This window comes from Brassica rapa, chromosome A08 (genome assembly GCF_000309985.2).
Source record: "Brassica rapa cultivar Chiifu-401-42 chromosome A08, CAAS_Brap_v3.01, whole genome shotgun sequence".
Taxonomy (NCBI): Eukaryota; Viridiplantae; Streptophyta; class Magnoliopsida; order Brassicales; family Brassicaceae; genus Brassica; species Brassica rapa.
The window spans coordinates 14,035,978-14,055,533 of record NC_024802.2 but is presented as its reverse complement, the minus strand read 5'-3'; the positions used below and the strand labels follow the sequence as shown (position 1 = coordinate 14,055,533).

The 19,556-nt window shown below is 32.4% G+C and overlaps 4 protein-coding genes across 7 annotated transcripts; 2 read left to right on the top strand and 2 right to left on the bottom strand.

Moving 5' to 3' along the window:
• Positions 1 to 387: 387 nt before the first annotated feature.
• LOC103834601 (UDP-galactose/UDP-glucose transporter 7) lies at positions 388 to 3,536 on the bottom strand. Of its 2 annotated transcripts, XM_009110672.3 has the most exons (8): positions 3,245 to 3,536; positions 2,882 to 2,987; positions 2,546 to 2,791; positions 2,354 to 2,464; positions 2,072 to 2,257; positions 966 to 983; positions 714 to 903; positions 595 to 626 (listed from the first exon to the last, which is right to left on the bottom strand). In XM_009110672.3, the coding sequence occupies exons 1-8, from the start codon at positions 3,283 to 3,285 to the stop codon at positions 595 to 597; spliced, it is 930 nt and encodes a 309-aa protein (XP_009108920.1). In that variant the 5' UTR covers positions 3,286 to 3,536. The 2 variants fall into 2 exon arrangements, with proteins under 2 accessions (XP_009108919.1, XP_009108920.1); XM_009110671.3 differs by lacking the exon at positions 966 to 983 and having other exon boundaries at positions 388 to 626; positions 714 to 857; positions 2,099 to 2,257; positions 3,245 to 3,525.
• A 152-nt stretch (positions 3,537 to 3,688) lies between these two features.
• Positions 3,689 to 6,494, top strand: LOC103834598 (B3 domain-containing protein REM1). 2 transcript variants are annotated; one of them, XM_009110667.3, is made up of 7 exons: positions 3,689 to 4,131; positions 4,214 to 4,565; positions 4,646 to 4,752; positions 4,845 to 5,255; positions 5,326 to 5,571; positions 5,656 to 5,938; positions 6,009 to 6,494. In XM_009110667.3, the coding sequence occupies exons 1-7, from the start codon at positions 4,066 to 4,068 to the stop codon at positions 6,056 to 6,058; spliced, it is 1,515 nt and encodes a 504-aa protein (XP_009108915.1). In that variant the 5' UTR covers positions 3,689 to 4,065; the 3' UTR covers positions 6,059 to 6,494. The 2 variants fall into 2 exon arrangements, with proteins under 2 accessions (XP_009108915.1, XP_009108916.1); XM_009110668.3 differs by having other exon boundaries at positions 3,692 to 4,131; positions 4,661 to 4,752.
• LOC103834600 (40S ribosomal protein S6-1) lies at positions 6,332 to 8,589 on the bottom strand. 2 transcript variants are annotated; one of them, XM_009110670.3, is made up of 5 exons: positions 8,552 to 8,589; positions 7,727 to 7,791; positions 7,315 to 7,372; positions 6,848 to 7,229; positions 6,332 to 6,760 (listed from the first exon to the last, which is right to left on the bottom strand). In XM_009110670.3, exons 1-5 carry the CDS (start codon positions 8,555 to 8,557, stop codon positions 6,519 to 6,521), a joined length of 753 nt encoding a protein of 250 aa, XP_009108918.1. In that variant the 5' UTR covers positions 8,558 to 8,589; the 3' UTR covers positions 6,332 to 6,518. The 2 variants fall into 2 exon arrangements, with proteins under 2 accessions (XP_009108918.1, XP_009108917.1); XM_009110669.2 differs by lacking the exon at positions 8,552 to 8,589 and adding an exon at positions 7,881 to 7,987.
• An 8,087-nt stretch (positions 8,590 to 16,676) lies between these two features.
• LOC103834597 (indole glucosinolate O-methyltransferase 1) lies at positions 16,677 to 18,470 on the top strand. The gene is made up of 4 exons (XM_009110666.3): positions 16,677 to 17,199; positions 17,357 to 17,667; positions 17,766 to 17,830; positions 17,937 to 18,470. The coding sequence occupies exons 1-4, from the start codon at positions 16,730 to 16,732 to the stop codon at positions 18,234 to 18,236; spliced, it is 1,146 nt and encodes a 381-aa protein (XP_009108914.1). The 5' UTR covers positions 16,677 to 16,729; the 3' UTR covers positions 18,237 to 18,470.
• The last annotated feature ends 1,086 nt before the right edge of the window (positions 18,471 to 19,556 follow it).

Genomic DNA, 19,556 nt, shown 5'->3' with positions numbered 1-19,556 from the left:
GAGTCGATGACAGTCTAGGTAAACAATAATTCACAAAATTTTGGATGTGATACACTATAATTTTTAGTATGTTTAAAATATATCCAGATCAGACATTAATCATGCATATACTAAGATGGTAGATTATGTTTGATGAATGATTTTTTTTTTTATGAATGATTTTATAAATGGGCACTTTTCAATTATGATATTCTTTAAATTATGCTACTATTTCATTAGTGTTTTACACTTTATACTTAATTAGAATTATGTTAAACAATTGTAACTAGTGGACACAATCATTCAATATATTCATATACTCGATTAAAGTTGACAAAAAGACTAAAGTTTTGTATTGTTTGTAATTTTTAACCTTTTTTATCAATTAAAAGACTAATGAATCCATGGTTTTATATATCTGAATTTTCTGAGCAATATAAAATTTATTTTTTGGTGTGCAAACCGAATCGGACCAGAAGTTCTCATTTTTTATGAGCTTCCAAATCAGACAATGTCTTAGCCGGTTTAGCCTTTTTCTGCCGGTACTTGGCATAAGAGTACCACACACCACCAGCTGTGTTGACCACCAAACCGGACACGTTCAGAGCATGTACTTCAACACCACCCAAGAGTACAAAACCGAGCGTCTGGAAAATCAAAAGACAAGAAGATACGCAAGACTGAGAAAATGATGGCCTCAAGATACTAGCTAGATGAGAATATAGTATACTCACAGTGGAACCAACGCCTTTGAGGACACCAACGATGGTTGTTGTCAGTGCAGAGTTCACAATGGTGCAAAGAAACATGGTGAAGTTGAGGACAATGCCCATAACCAGTGAAAGAACAAGCATCACCAAGAACGGCAAATATGAACACTGCAGAAGAGAATAAAATAGTTTGAAACCTTTTAAAGAAGAGTAACTGAGAAAAGCCGCAAGAGGCATATGTCAATACTCTAAACGAAGTTTACACATAAGTCCCACTCTTTGCGAAAAAACTCTCTCTCTCCCGTAAACTCAGAAGCCGCCTCCTTCAACCTGAAACCCTAGCTCCGGCCTACCCTTGCGGTGGTGCCGGAGGCGAAACTCCTTCTCCTTTCCTTTTTTCCTTTTGCTCTTCTCCTCCTCAATCAATCCTAGCCGATATACTTGCTTCTCTGAACCAGTTCGAGCTTTCGCCGAGACGCGGTCTTGCTCGACGGTGACGATTCCCGACGTCTTTGGAGAGGCGGTGAGGCTTCCGTGAGACTGGGGAGAGATGAGTCGGCGTTTAGGATCGAAGACCTTGTCAAGATCTGGTTTTCACTTTTTTCAGATCTTCGACGAGAGCTTCATGACGTCGGCGCGTGTACCGGCCTGACAACTTCTCTAGCTCGGATCTACCTTCTAGCGTGGAGGTGAGACAGACGGAGAAGATTTTTACAGTGCGGTGGATGAAGGATTGTACCCTGGTCCTCGGGGACATCACGCTCCAAGATACAAGCTGATGGAGTAGTCAACCGGAGGTCTGGTTTTGGTCGGGAAGCGTGGCGAAGCTCTACTTCCCTGCACCGGAGTTTGGTCTGAGGTCATCCCGGTGGTATGAGTTTTGCACCTTCTGAAGCTGTGATACGAGGCATCGGTCATGCTAACCGCACGTCAAGGTCCGTCTTTCAGTCCGGATGTAACTGTCCGGTTTTTTGGCTAAGGATCGAGGCAGTGGAAGAGAACGGGTATGAACTGAGACTGAAATGCACCTTTTAGGTGTTGAGGCGATTGATATCGAACTGAACTCGGATTATTGGAAGATCAATTGCTTGTTCTCTGTATTGTTAGTCAGTTTAAGTCTCATTGTCTGTTTGTTTGACACTGTTTTCGCATCGTGTGGTCTAATTTAGGGTTTAAGAGACGGTTCATTCCGGGTAGTGGTGAAAAATACAATATCGGATTGATTCGGGTAGCGTAGGATCCTTGTAAGTGTTCCTGGGTGGTACTAGATCTCGATATTGTATGTGGGGTGAAAATCTTGTGAGGTTGTAATCTCGTTACCACAAATTGGTTAATGAAAGTTGAAGTTGAGCCAAAAAAAAAAAAAAACTGAGAAAAGCCGCAAGCTTAGGATGATGAAAGTTTCTGACCTTTGCGAGTAGAAGCGATATAGAGTTTGGGAATTCGCCTGTAACAATGATGAGGAAGGACAAGAATGGGAGGGAAAGGAAGCTGTTATAGAACATTATCTCTATCGAGGAAAGCCCGTCTTCTGCTCCAGACTTCTCCACCAGCACGAGGTACATGGTCTGCAAGCGACAAAGGATGAAACCATAATCTCTTTTATCATATGGTTGATGGGAGGATTAATGCAAGAGAGAAGGGAAAGAAGAATGAAAACCAACCTGGAAGAAGACAGATGTTAAAGCCAAACCATACCCGAAAAGATCAAAAGAGAAATCTCCAAGAGCGGCAATCACACAACCTGCAGCCGTCAGTAGTACAGATAGAGCAACCTGAAATTTGAACAAGAGATTACATAAACATACATAGATCAAATACTATTCCATAAACATATCATATAATGGTATATATACCTGAGTAGTCGGTTTGCCTTTACCAAAGAGATAACCAGCAATCAAAACAGCGAGTGGAGTGAGTCTCTTAATAGCAATATACATAGGAATATTGACTCCTTTCAAGCTAGCAAGAGCAAATGCAACATTAGCATTGTAGAAGATCGAAACAGGAAGAAGCTTTTTCGCAGTAGCCAAATCGATTCCTCTGGCTCTTGTGTACCCCATTCGTCTGCCACAGTGTATAAGCAAAGAAGTCGCCAGTTGCTAATACATAGCAAACAAGACCAATTCATTGTTAGCTTTTTTAAAGAATTGAGTAATCTAAATTATCAAACACTGACGCATGATCAGAACCTGTAGTGTAAGAACAGTCATGGAGTGTGGATACTGCATGATGACAGCTTTGTTGATGAAGACCATCGCCATTGAAGCAATGCCATAAGAAACAGCTGCGATTAAACTGCATCAAGTAACGAACAGAGTATTTAAAGCTTACTCAAATGCTCTGTTCTCAACATGAATCTCGAGATCAAGATCTACCCAGATAATGCAAGCTCCCAACTTTCATAAAGCCCTCGATTCATTAGACCAGTAATTACTAAACCCACGTCCTAAACTGATCAAATTCAATTCCAGAAACTTTTCTTAACTGAATTGAAAAAAACACAGCAAATCAAACGAATGTTAAATGCACAGATCAACAAGGAAGAGTAGTACCTAATGGACGAGGTGGGCTCCATCTCGGGTTGAACCTCCATGGAAAGAAGAGTGCTTTCGAGGTATAAATCTATGCACAGAGATCAAGTGAACAATCGCGAAATGATTCCTCAGAAAACACGTTTCTTAGCTGCTTCAACGTGATTCAAACGCATTACAAGGAGAAAATTGATTGTTTAATCAGCTTTTCATTTTCTAGTTTCTTGCTCTCTGATTTTCCTGGGATTGAGGATCTTAAGCGAGCTCGAGTCAGTGGTACATGGAGTAAGTAAACACTGAAAAGTCAGCAACCTTCTGAGTGAATGAGAAGGTCTTAAACACGTTTTAGTTCACCAATAAGCCTATCTCTGGGGTCCATTTCAAGAGGTTGGGCCTAAAGGCCCAATATGGACAGTGAGCTCGTAGAGAGCGCCGCTGGTTACTAATGTAAATAAAAGTTGATCCATAAATCTTTCAGACAAGCCACTGGTACTAAAGCAAGACTAGATCATCTTTATAGAACTCTACAGAAGTAACAGTACTTGTTCCTATTAAACCTCTTTTTCTTTTTAATAGTTTTGGTGTAGTGTAGGCTTTTGTCATAAACTCATAGGTGATGATGGGTAGTTTGATTGTTGATGGGTGGAAAAGTGAGTTAGAGTGTGTAAGAAAAAAGAGATGATGGGTTTACATCAATGTCAAAGATTCACATCATGTTTTTTTTTTGTTTTTATTAGATTCGATACCACTCTTCTGTAACGTAACTGTATATTAAAAGCCTAACTCCATCATTGTGAGGAAGATCAAACATTAAAAACAGTTTTGTTGCTCTCAGTTGAACAATGACTATTCCTCCTACATTTTCTCTGTTTCACCACAGATTTATTACAGGAGACAAACCAGTTCTTGTAATGCTTCTTCTTACATGATCTTTTGTTAGTTTTCTATCTTTTTCATTTCATTTTGTTTTATTTTTGCTTTTGGTTGCAGACTGTAGACGATGAGTTCTTGAGGAAGCACACGAAAGTGTTGCTAATATCAGACTCGTCAGACAAGATTTGGAAAGTGAAACTAGACGGAAGCAGGCTCGCCGGCGGCGGCTGGGAAGAGTTCGCCAAAGCTCATAGTTTCAGAGACGGAGACCTCTTGGTTTTCAGACACGATGGAGACGAGATCTTTCATGTATCTGTGTCCCCTCGGTCGGATTCTTGTGACATAAGTCACCACGCGTCTCCTAGCTTGGTTGATACTGACGATGTTGAGACTGATGATGACTATTCTGAATCTGATGATGGAGAAGACGAATATGATGATGATGACGATGGAGGAGAGGATGACGCAGGTAAGGTGTTTCCGTTTCTTGAAACGACATAAGTGGTACATGTTTTGAGTTTTTGGTTTGGTAGTAAAATGTAAATGAAGATTGTTGTGATTCAGGGAACATTATGGTGAACAAGAACACAAAAGCAGGTTTCTCTTGTATCCTCAGAGCACGTGTCACACCTTATAGCCTCATCAAAGATCGTTTGGTAACTAATTACTACACTCCTCGTTTACCTTTTGTAAGTAGTCAAGTGTATGATACTGTGAGTGATGTATTATTTCTTTGTTTTTTTTCCAGGATCTTTCTAAAGACTTTACGGTTGTGTCGTTTAATGAGCACAACAAGCCCTGTGAGATAGATCTAGTCAATGAGAAAGGAAGAAAATGGACACTGCGTCTTTCAAAAAACAGCACAAGTGGTGTGTTTTACATCAGACAAGGCTGGGTTAACTTCTGCTCCGCTAATGGGTTAAGTCAAGGTGACATCTGCAAGTTTAAACTTTCAGAAAATGGTGAAAGGCCTGTGCTTAGGTTGTGTCCATCTAGCAATAGCCATGAAGAAGAAGAAGAGTGCCTTGAAGCAGATGCAGTGAAGACTTCTTCTATAAGAGGCTGCAGCAAAGAGAAGAGAAAGGGAAAGAAGAAGAACAGTCCTTCTCAGTTTTTGACAGTAAAATTAACACCCAACCGTTTACAGACCGGGCAGCTAGTAAGTTCATGAACCTTTGTCATGAGTTTGTAGTGTCGACAACGTTACTAATTGTTGAATCTTGTTTCAGTACATTTCATCGGTTTTCGTAAATGAGAGTGGCATTAAGAAGTCTGGGGAGATAACTCTGATGAACAAAGACGGAAGAAAGTGGCCATCTTATCTACAGATGACAGGACAGTGTGGAAGTGAATGGTTTTATCTGAGACATGGCTGGAGAGAGATGTGCAAAGCTAATGGAGTTAAAGTAAATGACTCGTTCGTGTTGGAGTTGATTTGGGAAGATGATAACCCTGTGTTTAAGTTCTGCTCTAAGGTAAACCACCAACACAACTTTGTGCTTATTAGTTAAACTTAGAGCTTAAAACATGGTAAAAACGTCTCGTGAGGTCCTTTTCAGGCTGAAAACAAGGGAAATGGAAACGGAAGACTTCGTAAGAAGAGAGCTTGTGAGACTTCGATAGTAGAAACTGAGAGACGGAAGAGAGGACGCCCTAGGGTTTCAAACACTAACTCAAGTAACTTGCAACGCACGCGACAAGAATCTTGCTCAGTCTCTGATCAAGTTGCCAGCGTGAAGCTGAGCATTCTAGACACTCTGAACACTGTAAGACAGTTCCGAGCAGATATTGAAGCAAGGGAAAAGAATCTGGAAGCTTCATCACTCGAAGTTGACGCCTTAGGTACTTGCTTCTCTTGATATCATCACCTTTTGTTCATACTTATGTTTATAACTTTTGGTTGATGAAACAGGGGAGAGGATACTGGGAATCAGCCAGATTCTCAACAATAATCTGGTGTAACTTGTACGTGAAGAGTGGTTTAAAGAAACAAAAGATTATCTGCAACCACTTAATGTATCCAATGGTGGTGGTGTTGCGTGTTCCACAAGAACCGCTTCTTTTCTCCAAACTAAATTAGATTTCTTTTTCAGTATTTCAGACTTGCAACTTTCTAGAGACTGCTCATTTTTTTTGGTGCTTTTGTAGGTTCTTTGTCATATCTCTAAGAACTATCAATTATATAATGCATTGCGAGTTGGAACATTTGGTACTATGAATATGAGTAACGATGAATGAGGAACCAAAAAGTTGAATTTAAAATGGTCTTTTTAACTAAGAGAATAAATCAAGAAACACAAGTCCAAAGTGGTGGTGTTACTACCCATGTCATGGATGTAACAACTGAAACAAGAGCTTGAAGTAACTTTTTTTTTTGAATGCCGGAGAAGCGAGGAAGGAAACAAAACTAGAAATGAGATTCTCAAGCAGTAACGGAAGGCTTGGCAGCAGCAGAAGAGAGTCTCGACCTCTTCTTTGCCAAACTCTCACTCCTCTTGTCACGTTGTTCCTTCAACCTTGAGGCAAGAAGCTTCTGGTACTCAGCTGCATCAGCGTTAGCCTTGGCAATCCTCTTCTTCTTGTCGGCGATTCTAGCTCTCTTCCTCTGAAGTGTCAAAGGAGTCACAAGCCTCTGGATCTTGGGGGCTTTGCTCACTTCCTTACCTGTGTGTAATCAATCCCCAAAGAAGTGTAAGAGACCATTATTATTTTTAAATCTCAAGATTGTTGGTTTTTGATTCTCTTTCTTACCTTTCTTGTTTGTGAACTTGCGGCGGTAAGTGTTGACGTACTTCCTCACATCATCCTCCTTGGTGAGGTTAAACAGTTTACGGATCTTGGAAGCTCTCTTAGGTCCCCTCATCCTTGGCTTCTCGGTATCGGTAAGCCCGGGAAGATCCTTCTCACCCTTCTTAACAATGACAAGGTTGAGAACAGAGAGATCTTGGCTGACAATGCAACCACGAACAGACTTTCTTCTCCTCTCTCCAGTCCTCCTCCCATGTCCTCTGAAGCAAGGAGTTCCTCGGTGAAGCAAAAGGCGAACACGGCCAGGAGTTAAAACTCCCTGCTTCATTGGGAAACCTTGCTTGTCACACCCACCCATGATCTTGAAAACGTACCCCTTGAACTCCTGCATACAAACAGAGTTTCACCATCTGATTCAATCTCAAATAATCATAAGAGATTAATTAAGAGAATAAAGATAAAAACTGTACCTCGCCCAAAGCGTCTCCACTGACTTCTTGGGAGAGTCTCTTATCATAAAACGCACGGCTGCAAAAACACAAATTTCAAGCTCAATAACTTATATCCACAGATCATAAGACCTTATTAAAATCCAGAAATGTAGACATATTTTGGTCGTGTACTAAAACATATAAGAACATCTCAAGAACAACAAACGAAAACTAAATGAAGACAAATGTGGTTCTGTTCACTAACTAACATCCATAGATCATAAAAACTAACTAGAATCCAGACATGTTTTTGGGCAAACATGAAACTTAGTTTCTGTTATGAAACTTAAATGAAGCCAAATATTGTTCTGTTCACTCGAAATTAAGCCTAGAATTTTCACAGTTTATCATTCAGAAGAGCAAAAGACCAGAGAGAAATAAAGATTCTTACAGTTTCTGGTCATCGTCGATCTCGAGCTTCTTCTGGCAACCAGTGGTTGGATTCGCGACGTTGAACTGAAACACGGAAACATATAACAAAATGAGCAAACGAAAATCAATAAAAATTTAATACTCTCTCTCTCTCTCTCTCTTTTGCAGCGTACCTTCATCTTCTCAGGTCTACAAGAGCCGCGAGCGAGTGACGGCTTTGGCAATCGACAACGCTTAGGGTTTTCTACACTAGTAAAGCCAGCAGCAATTTATATGAAAAGAAAAATATAAGGTTTATTTGGTTTTGTGTTCTAATGGGCCGTGTGGCCCACTTTGTTTAGTTTTGTATTTTTGAATTTTGTTACATTGCTATAAAATTAAAATAAACAAATACTCTTTCCATGTTAAAAAAATATGTTTCATAAAGATAACTATTTATATTTCTTAATATCTAGCTGTTAAAAAAATCGTCTAATTTCTTTATTATTTACTAATAATAAACTATAAATTTCAAAATTTTAATTTAGTTCAAGGAAATACTTTCATTTAATTTTACTGAAAATTGACAATTACAAAATGATGAAAAATCAATGTTTTGATGATATACAACAGAGGAGTTAATTTGGATTGTTGTTGTGTATTTTTGCATATATAAATATCTTATTCTTGTATTCATTTTTTTTTACAACAAAACATTTAAATACTTATATTGACTATGTAAACCAAATTGGTAACTTCGCATTCATATGAACGACGAAAGACGGTTGACTAGTTTTATTTTGGAGTTTAAAGATGTCTAGTTTTATTTTGGAGTTTCATCGACCCTACTCCCTAGTGAGGGTACCTTCATCTTCTCAGGAGAGGCGTGCCTACAGTGTATTGAAAAAGTCATTCGCCTGAGGCCTCCGATTAATATAACTGTTTTTAGGGTCCCAAAATTTAAAATAATTTCTAGTATAGTGGTTTAGACTTATTTAAAAACAAAACATTTCTACGAAAATTAATTAATTCATTTTTTGAATTCATGTATTTTTTCTATATGACATAATATAACATATTTACGTTATAAACTAAATTCTTTTACAGTATTAGACTTTTATATTTGGTGAAAATAATATATCATATTAAAAAATTATTTTCATTACGGTTGTAAATAAATTTATTTTTAAAACTTCCTTAGACCCCCTAAAACTCTTCGCACGGCCCTGCTTCTCAGGTACGGCCACAAGAGAGAAACGGCTTTGGCAATGGACGATTAGGGTTTCTATGCTAAGCAAATGCAGAAACCTATACGAAAAATATTAAGGGCTTTATCCCCTATATATTATTTGAGAAGCATTGCAACATTTTTTATAGCCACGTGTCATCACTAGAATGATTCTTAGAATCCTTAGAAAAATAGGTTGGTCCATCTAAATATATAATAAGCTTTTTATTAAACCACAATAAATACATTATTAGTGTGCTTTATTATTTCCTTAAATAAGATAACGGAATTGCCTAATGTGGCTAAAGTATATATGACAATTAATGATTTTGAATAATAAAGATTTGATCAAAATAAGTGTGTATTATAATTATATTTGTTTAATTTTAAGCTATTAAAATAAATTAAAAAATCATAGTAACCATATAATAAAAATTAAAAAAATATTTAAATATTATTTTTTGAATTTTTAAAAACGAGTATAAATTACTAAAACTGTTAAAAGTTTCACATTTAAATTTTGTGATCTATGATTTAAAACTTTTGTTATGACATGATACAAATTATTAAAAAATAATATAAGTTAAAAGTATCATTTAATAAGTATCAAAAATAAAAAAATATATAAATATATGTATCATTTTAAATTAAACTATATGCCATATAAAAATACATAAATATCTTAATTTTGAAATTTACTTTGGACATTTTTTTGATAAAAAATTTGAAACAATATCGACAACTTAATTTTTTAAAATATTATAAATTACTTAAACCATTAATTCCACAGTGAAAATTTTGTTATCACTAATTTAGACTTTTTGCTATAACAAATACAAATGATAAAAAAAAATATGAGCAAAAAGCATCATCTAATAAATATTAATATTAAAATATATTATATATATGTTAGTATCATTTAAATTTAATTATATATAATATCAAACGGAAAAATATTTTTTCGATCTATAAAATTTATTTATATGTTCACACCAATTTAATTATATAAGTAGTAGATAATGAATTTTTAATTATTCAATATATATTTATATTTCATAATATGTTATAAACATATTATATATAAAATAATTTATATATATTATGTTCATTTCGCGCAAGGCAGGTCTTAATCTAGTTTGGTTTGTATTCTAAAGAATGGGCCGTTTTGGCCACTTAATTAGTTTTGTTTAAAATTTTCTTTAGATACAGGTGGTTAGTACCACGGAATATGATTATTTATACAAAATTATTTATTTTGTGTTTATTTACGTATTATGTATATAATTAAATTAGATTAAAAACACAAATCAAAATAATACGTCTTGTTAATTTATAATATTTTTTGGTAAATAAATCAAAACAATTATTTTATTTATTTTATATACTATGTAGCTAAATTTTATTGATATTGACATAATATATAGTATTTTAATATAAATATTTATTATCGAGACTTTCTACTCATATGATATTATTAACATTTGTAGATTTGATATAACAAAAAATTTAAACCATTAATCATAAAAAATTAATGTGAGATTTTTAATGCAACTTTGAAAATTAAAATATTAAGGTTTCAATGCAAATTTTGAATTTAACTTATTTATGTATTTTTATATTTTATATAGTTTAATAATATATATATATAATATGAATATCTATTAAATGAGATTTCATATTCGTTATTTGTATCTTTTTATAACCAAAAAAAAAGATTAAACCATTGATCACAAAAATTTTAATGTGAGACTTCTAACATTTTTAGTAATTTATAGTTGTTTTGAAAAAATTAAAATATAACATATAAGAAAAAATATAATTTTATTATATGGTTAATGCAATTGTTTAATTTCTTTTAAATAATATAAAAGTAAAAAAGGGAGAGTACATAAAATTATTATCAAATCCTTATTATTCATAATCATTAATTGTCATATATATGTTAATCATATTAGATAATTCTGTAGATTAATTTGGAATCCCGAACTTGGAATCTTGAGGCAATTAAGGCTTTGGTGGATCCTCATGATGCACAAATTATTGAAAGTATTACATTAAGTAGACATCAGATGGAAGATAGGAATGGATGGCATTTCACTAATAATGGAAAATATTCGGTCAAATCAGGGTATCAAGTGGAACGGGTCTATCCTGACAAAGAAAAACCACCAGAATTTTATGGGCCCACAGTGGATACGTTAAAAGCTTTCTGTTGGGAAGTGCGGTGCCCGCCGAAGTTAAAGCATTTTTTATGGCAACTCCTTTCAGGTTGTATAGCGGTAATGAAGAATCTTCGGGGGAGAGGACTACAAGGGGATATTTGTTGTTCTAGATGCGGAGACCCGGAGGAATCAATAAATCATGTATTTTTTGAATGCCCTCCAGCACGTCAAGTGTGGGCATTATCTAAAATACCATCGAATCCAAGTTCTTTTCCTACTTGTTCGTTTTTTGGTAACATGGATTATCTTTTTTGGAGAGTTACTCCAAAGATGGATGACCACCAATTCGCATGGATATTATGGTATATATGGAAAGGTCGGAACAATAAAGTTTTTAGTAATCTGGATATTGATCCAAGGGAAACACTTAGATTAGCAGAAGTAGAATCGACACTTTGGCTGAAGCACAGGTAATCACTGATCAAAGAAGGGAGAGGCAAGTGCAGACCAGACCTATATTAGAAACTACAGGACGATGGTGTTTTATAGATGGTTCGTGGAAAGAGAAGGAACTATTTTCGGGACAAGGATGATATAGTACCTTACCGGGTTTTGATGGTTTATTGGGAGCAAGGAATGTAAGGGCGTGTCTATCACCTCTTCACTCGGAGGTGGAGGCGTTGATTTGGGCAATGGAATGTATGAAGAACTTACGACAGTTTCAGGTTACGTTTGCAACGGATTGTTCTCAATTGGTGAAGATGGTTTCGGAACCAGAAGAATGGCCAGCATTTGAAAGCTACCTGGAAGATATCAAGCTTTTACGAAGAAGCTTCATCAACTCAGACGTCATCCATGTATCCCGAACGGAGAACCTAAGGGCGGATAGTTTGGCACGTAGTGCTAGGAAACAACCGTCTTTCGTCGTTCATATGGATGCAGAGTTGCCGATTTGGTTTACAGAGTCAATATGAATCTGTGAATGTCTTGCTGTCAAAAAAAAAATAATAATAATAATAATTCTGTAGCTTTTGTATATGGAAAAAATGGAGAATATTATTTTGTACACCACTAATCAATTTGATAGTTAGTTTAAAAAATATAATATATGTTTAGATGGACCAACATATTTTTACATGCTCCTCACGAGTTGCTTCCTTCTTATGAGGTGGAGTCCTTCGAATTGGAAGCTTCGTTTCTTCTTGGAGATTAAGTTTCCTCTCCAGTTATCATTCAAATCTATTTAGGGTTCATGTTCTTCGAATTGGGGGAAATAAAAGACATAATTGTATTTAAGCTGATTAAAAAAACTCATTTAACGTTTTCTGTTTACTGCTCGACGTTGATTTTTTGGGGGTTTAATTTTATTAAGTCAAGTAGGAATTGGGGAATTTATTTCGTATGCAATAATTGAAGAATTTATCTGTTAATTTCAAATACTTGGAGAATTAAATGGTAATTTTCCCGACTCCGTGGTTATATTCTGTAAATTCTCTTTTGTCTTCTATTTTTTGTTTATCTTGTTTGGTCTTCTCCTCAGCTAATTCTTCTGCATCTGTTCTCTTTCACAAGATGCCCCACCCCCTTACTACGTCTTGGTCTAACAGTATTATATATTTTCATAAGCTGGTAGTTTCGTTTAGGATAAAAGAAAATCAATATCATTAAATGTAAACAAAAAAGATCAAACGTAAATAAATAGTCGATTAGTTACTTTTTATTTTTTTGAATTATATAGGATATTCTGGCCAGTGCCGGTCCGGATTCATCAGACACCTAAACCGAATAAGAAATATGATACCCCTTACCTATAACTAAAATTTACTAAATTTTAAGCATATAATCAAAATAATATAATATTTTATATATTATTAAAATTTAAGCTTTTTAAAAAGTACAAAATATCAAAGCTCATCTTATATGTTGTTTTCCTTTATATTTGAACTTCTTGATTAATTTTGAATATTATTATAATAGCATTTTCTACGAATACAAAGAAACAAAAAAAATTGTATAATCTATTGATAGAGCAAAACTTATAATAAAATATGCTAACATCAACTTTACAAATTTTATTTTTTTTCATAGATTTTTAAAAATATTAAAACCCTATGATATTTTTTATGAATTTCATAAGTCTTTAACAAAATTACAAAAACTTACAAAAAAGAAATAAAGAAAAAGCAAATGTACATGAAACTTCCATGGAGCTATTTTAGCAAAACACCAATTACGATACAGTGGAACATGAGCCTGACAACTGATAATTCTAATTAACTGTTATGATGTTTTTAATTCAAACAGCTATTGTGGCAAAAAAGAAATAAATGAAAAGAAAGATGGAGAAGATAAATCATCTAATCTATTAAAATAGAGTCCTATTTTTTATCTACCATTTACAAGTTCTCATTTATTTTTGGACTTCTTTTAGAATAGCACGTGTTTGGACATAGAAATGTGTTTGGTTCCTTGGATATCTAATCTATTAAAACAAAGTTCTATTTTCTATCTACTTTTAACAAGTCATACTAGGATCCTCTAAAAAAATAACATATTTCATTATTTACATTAATATTAAGACAAATATAAATATAAATTTATTTTTAAATATAACAAATTATGTTGAAAAAGAATCTAACAAAATCTTACCAACTTTCTAAATATTTTTATAAAATAACACTTAATTAATTTCGTAAATACTAATATAACTTTATAATTCAATGTTAATTAAAAATTTATTATAAAACAAGAAAATAAAATTCTATACTATTTTATATATATTTAGTTATATTATATCTAATCTATTAAAATAGAGTCCTATTTTTTATCTACCATTTACAAGTTCTCATTTATTTTTGGACTTCTTTTAGAATAGCACGTGTTTGGACATAGAAATGTGTTTGGTTCCTTGGATATCTAATCTATTAAAACAAAGTTCTATTTTCTATCTACTTTTAACAAGTCATACTAGGATCCTCTAAAAAAATAACATATTTCATTATTTACATTAATATTAAGACAAATATAAATATAAATTTATTTTTAAATATAACAAATTATGTTGAAAAAGAATCTAACAAAATCTTACCAACTTTCTAAATATTTTTATAAAATAACACTTAATTAATTTCGTAAATACTAATATAACTTTATAATTCAATGTTAATTAAAAATTTATTATAAAACAAGAAAATAAAATTCTATACTATTTTATATATATTTAGTTATATTATATATTATATTAAAATAGAAGTACTATATGAATTAAATATGGGTAAATTTATCTATTTTATTTTTAAAATATTTTCATTTAAATAAATTATCACTCATCATCAAAATGTATTTAAATTCGTAAACTATATTATATTTTTTAGAAAAATAAATTTATAAACATAAATTCATTAACATAGGTTAAACTATTATATCTACAACAACTTATTTTTTTTATTTTGAAACTCTCAACAATATATTGTTTAAAAAATTAATAATATACAAAAATATAATAGTTTATAACTAACCTTTAGTTCATATACTATTTAAAAATATGTTATTAGAAAACTATAGAATTTTAATTATTCATTCAAAATATTAATGACAAATCAAATTTTAATTATAAATTTAATATTTATATTAATTATAAACATATTCTGAGAGATGTATAAAAAATCTTACCGAAATTAAAATTATTTATATAAAATAATGTATTTATTTAATAACAAAACAATTTCAAAAATCATATAATCTCCCACCTCAAATATAGTTGTATAATTTTCTAAACAATTTTGACAAAATATAAAATTTTAAAAATAAGTATGCAAACTTAAAATGATAATGTTTTAAATTTTTCAAAAGGTATAATCATAGATAATAAAGAATAACTTCTTGAAATGTAACACGGAAAAACAAACTATGTTATAAAAATTAAAGTAATCTAATATTTTGAAGTCTTAATTTAATAACAAAAAAAATTAATATCATAACATCCAAAAAATATTCTGTATCAATAAAATTTACTAAAATAATATGATGGATGCTACCATATATACAATTTACTACAGTAATAGGTTTATATTCACAATATATAACACTAAAATTAAAATTATATACTTAAAATGTTTATAATAAATCAAAAGTATACATTCATAAGATGAAAAATATCCGCACGAATGTGCGGGTCAAAATCTAGTTATTTAATAAAACAAAAGAAATAAAAATAAATAGGAAAGTTGGAACAGGTAACCGATTCTTCCGTGATGACTAAAAAATCAGGAGAAGAAAAGTGCTCTTGGGAATTCGAACCTAAGAGCATGTCCAAAGGAGTATCCAAGACACTTCTAAATGATGTATCTAAATGTTTATGTGATTAAATTTAAATAAAAAAGATATAATTTAGATAGATATTGTTCTATAATTGGAGGTTTTGGATCCACTTGTAAATGACATGTGTAATTTTGTGAGAGGTGACATTTTGAAATTTAGAACATTTAATTAGTTCTACCATTGGAGGGGCTAAAATTAAAAAGTATCTAAAATTTTTAGTTTAATTATTTTCACTTAAAAAATTGATTTAGAACTCTAATGATGGATCTATTGTTGGAGATGGTCTAAGCATCAGGGTATACATCCACAATAAGGTTAAAACAACCCACTAGGCCAAAAACAGTTTTATTTAACTTGGCGCCCCTAAAATACTTATTATCTGTAGCGCCTAAAGTCCAAGCTTTATGGGCTTTAGCCCAATGGCAGCCCTGATTCTGACTTATAGAAATGGTCCAGACTAATCACGTGTCGGTTTCCACTTTTGTTGTTATGCAACATGCAGTTAAACCTTTGTTGTATGCTCTCTCTCTCACTTTTCATTTGCAAGTTGCACATGTCTCCACTCCTCGTTAGATATTATTGCGCATGGGCCATCCAGTTTATTACCAGATTTGTAATGGATGTTGATTTGTTCCGAACCATGAGATTAGCGACACTCTCGAGGTTGTGCCGAACCATGAGATTGTGACAATCCGGATATGTATATAACATGATGGTTACGTTGTATTCTTCGTCAAGTATACATGAATTACTTACCTTATTTCCTTATCACATTACATCGATAAAATATTATGATATATTTTCTTGATATATTTACTTGATTTTAATTGACGCAAGCAACTTTTAGACCATTTTAAATATATTTTGCATAAAATATTATAGTCATGATTACCAAAAAAAAATATTATAGTCAGAATAATATATTAAAGATTATAGCCAGAATAATATATTACCAAGAAAAAAATATTTTGCATAAAGATTATAGTCAGAAAATATATGATAGTCAGAATAATATATTAAAGATTATAGTCAGAAAAATATTATAGTCAGAATAATATATTACCAAAAAAAAATATTATAGTCAAAAAAATTTTTTTGCATAAAATATTATAGTCATGATTTTAAAGATTTTTCAAAATAACTGAAGATGATGGTTTCATTAATCCGCATGAAAATATTAGGCAGAAACATTGGATCACCGGTCACCAAACCAAATGTCGGTACACTTGGTTTGATATCCCTATAAAATGACACCAAGTGCAAATGTTGAACTCACTCTCTCTTCTCATCTCTACCTTATCTATTTTGTTCAGTTACCAGCCAAATAGCAACAATGATAAACCATCTTCAAGGTCTTTTAAACAGTCACTTGAATCCCGGTCTAACCAAACAAGAAGAACAAGCTGACCAAGAAATGATGAGCTTACAAGCATTGAAGATCACAACCACATTGGCTTTCCCCATGGTTTTCAAAGCTGCTTTAGAGCTAGGCGTCTTTGACACAATTGCTGCCAACGGCAAAGATGCGTGGCTCTCGTCTTCAGAAATAGCTTTTGGTCTACCAACCAAGCCCACCAACCCGGAGGCGCCAATGTTGCTAGACCGGATGTTACGGTTACTCGTCAGCCACTCGGTCTTGAAGTGTCGTATAGTTGAAACCGGAGAAAACAATCTAACTGGAAAGATCCAAATGGTATATGCAGCCGAGCCGGTTTGCACGCTTTTCTTAAAACATGGTCATGAGTCGGGTTCACTCATGTCCCTATTCATGGTGCACCATAGCCAAGTCTTTTTCGAAACTTGGTACGCATTTTATTATTTGAAAATATGCATGCCAATTTAGTAGTTGATTCTCAATCGTATTAAATTGGTTAATAACCTTCTAATTACACCAATCTACGGTAAAGTGCTCATTATTCACACTTTCAATGAAGAACCGAGGACTTGTTTTTCAATGCAGGACACATTTGAAAGATCTGATACAAGAAGGAAAAGATACATTCATTTCTGCTCATGGCATGAGGATCTTTGAATACATCGGTTTGAATGAACAATTCGCTTGTATGTTTAACCATGCAATGTCAGAATCTTCTACCATGATCATGAAGAAGATTTTAGAAGTTTACAGAGGATTCGAAGATATTAAAACTTTGGTGGATATTGGAGGAGGACTTGGCACCACACTAAATCTGGTTACTTCCAAGTATCCTCATATTAAGGGTATCAATTTCGACTTAGACATGGTTTTAGCTCAAGCTCCTCTTTATCAAGGTACTATCTTATAAGTTACATTTGAAATGCTTGTTTTTCTACGAATCTCTTAAGGATATTGTTTTGATTTGTTTAATTTTACCAAAAATTGGTTGTAGGTGTGGAGCATGTAGCAGGAGATATGTTTATAGAAGTTTCAAAAGGAGATGCTATCTTTATGAAAGTAAGTATATATAATTTGCATATGAATGACTTACATCTTTAACAAGCATATATAATGGTTACTTCAAACACTGATTTGCAAATTAAGATGGATAAATTGATTGCAGTGGATACTACATGACTGGGCAGATGAAGATTGTGTAAAGATTCTAAAAAACTGTTGGAGAAGTCTTCCTGAAAAGGGAAAAGTCATAATAGTAGACATTGTTACACCAATAGAACCAAAACATGACGACATTTTCTCCAACATTGTTTTCAGCATGGACATGTTGATGTTAACACACTGTTCAGGTGGTAAAGAGAGGTCTTTCTCTCAGTTTGAAGCTTTAGCCACTGCTTCAGGTTTTCTTAACTGTGAAATCATTTGTATTGCATTTTCACATTGTGTTATTGAATTCCACAAATAGATGCAAAGTTTACAAAGCTAAGGCAAATGGATCCTATCTGCGGAAATTATAAAAACTAAAAACAAGTCTTTCATGGTTTTACTTGTTTGAATAAATATTTTATGTGTTGGTTGATTGTATTTGTTTCAAGATTGTTGTATTGGTTGTGTGTTTTTCAGTCAAGAGTGTGTTCATCGTTTTGTGTCAGCAGTATGTAATAATTCTCATCAATGTAAAATATGTGGTTTGCATTAATTAAGGCTTAAGGCTGGGTGGAATATAGTTTTCAAGTTTTCAACGTCTTTCAAGAACTAGGAAACGAATAACAAAATTCACGTGCCATAAATCTAATACTATATAAATTTTTATATCACCACTTACAAAGAATACATAAAATTTGCAAGGCTAAGAGGAGGCTTACAAGTTACACCAGTTTTAATCATTTTGGTAAAACACAATTTTAATCTTTCATACTCGTATGTACCTCGTGGAGAAAATTCTACGATAGATTAGAAGTGCTAGATCCTTTTTATAAGATGTTAATTTTTATAGTCTAAGACTATCTCAAATTTAAATAATAGAATAAGTGTATGATGTCAAAAAAAAATCAGAAACCATAAGTACACTAGGATAAGATGGTGAGTTTATTTGTATATTTTATCGACAATTTTTTTAATATATTTTATCATTTTATTTATACATATACAATATTTTTTTCCGAGTGAGCGGATCAATTTTTATTAAAAATTGTGGAACTAAACTATAAATAATATATTATGAGTTGATCAGATTGTACATTAAACAAATTATGACACAAAAACCTTATTTTTTTCCACCGAACACATTCTTGAAAAAATGTATACCAATGTCTCCATAGTTGAATTATTTTGACATTTATCTTCCATATGGTTTTGAAAGGTTTCATATCAACTATCGAATTGACACATGTCATTTTAATGTTTTTAGTCGTATGCTTAAGGAAAATTTACATTTTTGTAATTTAAAGTTCGTTTTAAAAAATTTAAAATATAACATATAAGAAAAAAATCTAACATATAAGAAAAATATAACATATAAGGTTTCTTCATTTTTGTAATTAAAGTCATTTTAAATTTTATTAAATATAACATATAAGGTTTCTTCATTTTTGTAATTTAAAATCATTTTAAAAAATTCAAAATATAACGTATAAGAAAAAATCTATTTTTTATTATATAGTTAATGTGATTGTTTATTTATTTTAATGATATAAAATTAAACAAAAATGAAGAATGATGCAAAAATTGTTATCAAATCTTTATTATTTATAGTCATTAATTGTCATATATATGTTAATCATAT

Bases quoted from the DNA above. Each gene is read 5' to 3' on its own strand.
- LOC103834601 (XM_009110671.3), bottom strand. From the start codon at position 3,285: ATGGAGGTTCAACCCGAGATGGAGCCCACCTCGTCCATTAG. The intron at 2,258-2,353 runs GTTGGTTTTCAT...TGTCGCTTGCAG, and splicing joins TAACATCTGTCTTCTTCCAG to ACCATGTACCTCGTGCTGGT. The intron at 627-713 runs GTGAGTATACTA...TTGATTTTCCAG, and splicing joins TCAAAGGCGTTGGTTCCACT to ACGCTCGGTTTTGTACTCTT.
- LOC103834598 (XM_009110667.3), top strand. From the start codon at position 4,066: ATGACTATTCCTCCTACATTTTCTCTGTTTCACCACAGATTTATTACA. The intron at 5,256-5,325 runs GTAAGTTCATGA...ATCTTGTTTCAG, and splicing joins GTTTACAGACCGGGCAGCTA to TACATTTCATCGGTTTTCGT. The intron at 5,572-5,655 runs GTAAACCACCAA...GGTCCTTTTCAG, and splicing joins TGTTTAAGTTCTGCTCTAAG to GCTGAAAACAAGGGAAATGG.
- LOC103834600 (XM_009110670.3), bottom strand. The intron at 7,230-7,314 runs GTACAGTTTTTA...GTTTGTATGCAG, and splicing joins GTGGAGACGCTTTGGGCGAG to GAGTTCAAGGGGTACGTTTT. The intron at 6,761-6,847 runs GTAAGAAAGAGA...GATTACACACAG, and splicing joins CAAGTTCACAAACAAGAAAG to GTAAGGAAGTGAGCAAAGCC.
- LOC103834597 (XM_009110666.3), top strand. From the start codon at position 16,730: ATGATAAACCATCTTCAAGGTCTTTTAAACAGTCACTTGAATCCCGGT. The intron at 17,200-17,356 runs GTACGCATTTTA...TTTTCAATGCAG, and splicing joins CAAGTCTTTTTCGAAACTTG to GACACATTTGAAAGATCTGA. The intron at 17,668-17,765 runs GTACTATCTTAT...AATTGGTTGTAG, and splicing joins TCAAGCTCCTCTTTATCAAG to GTGTGGAGCATGTAGCAGGA.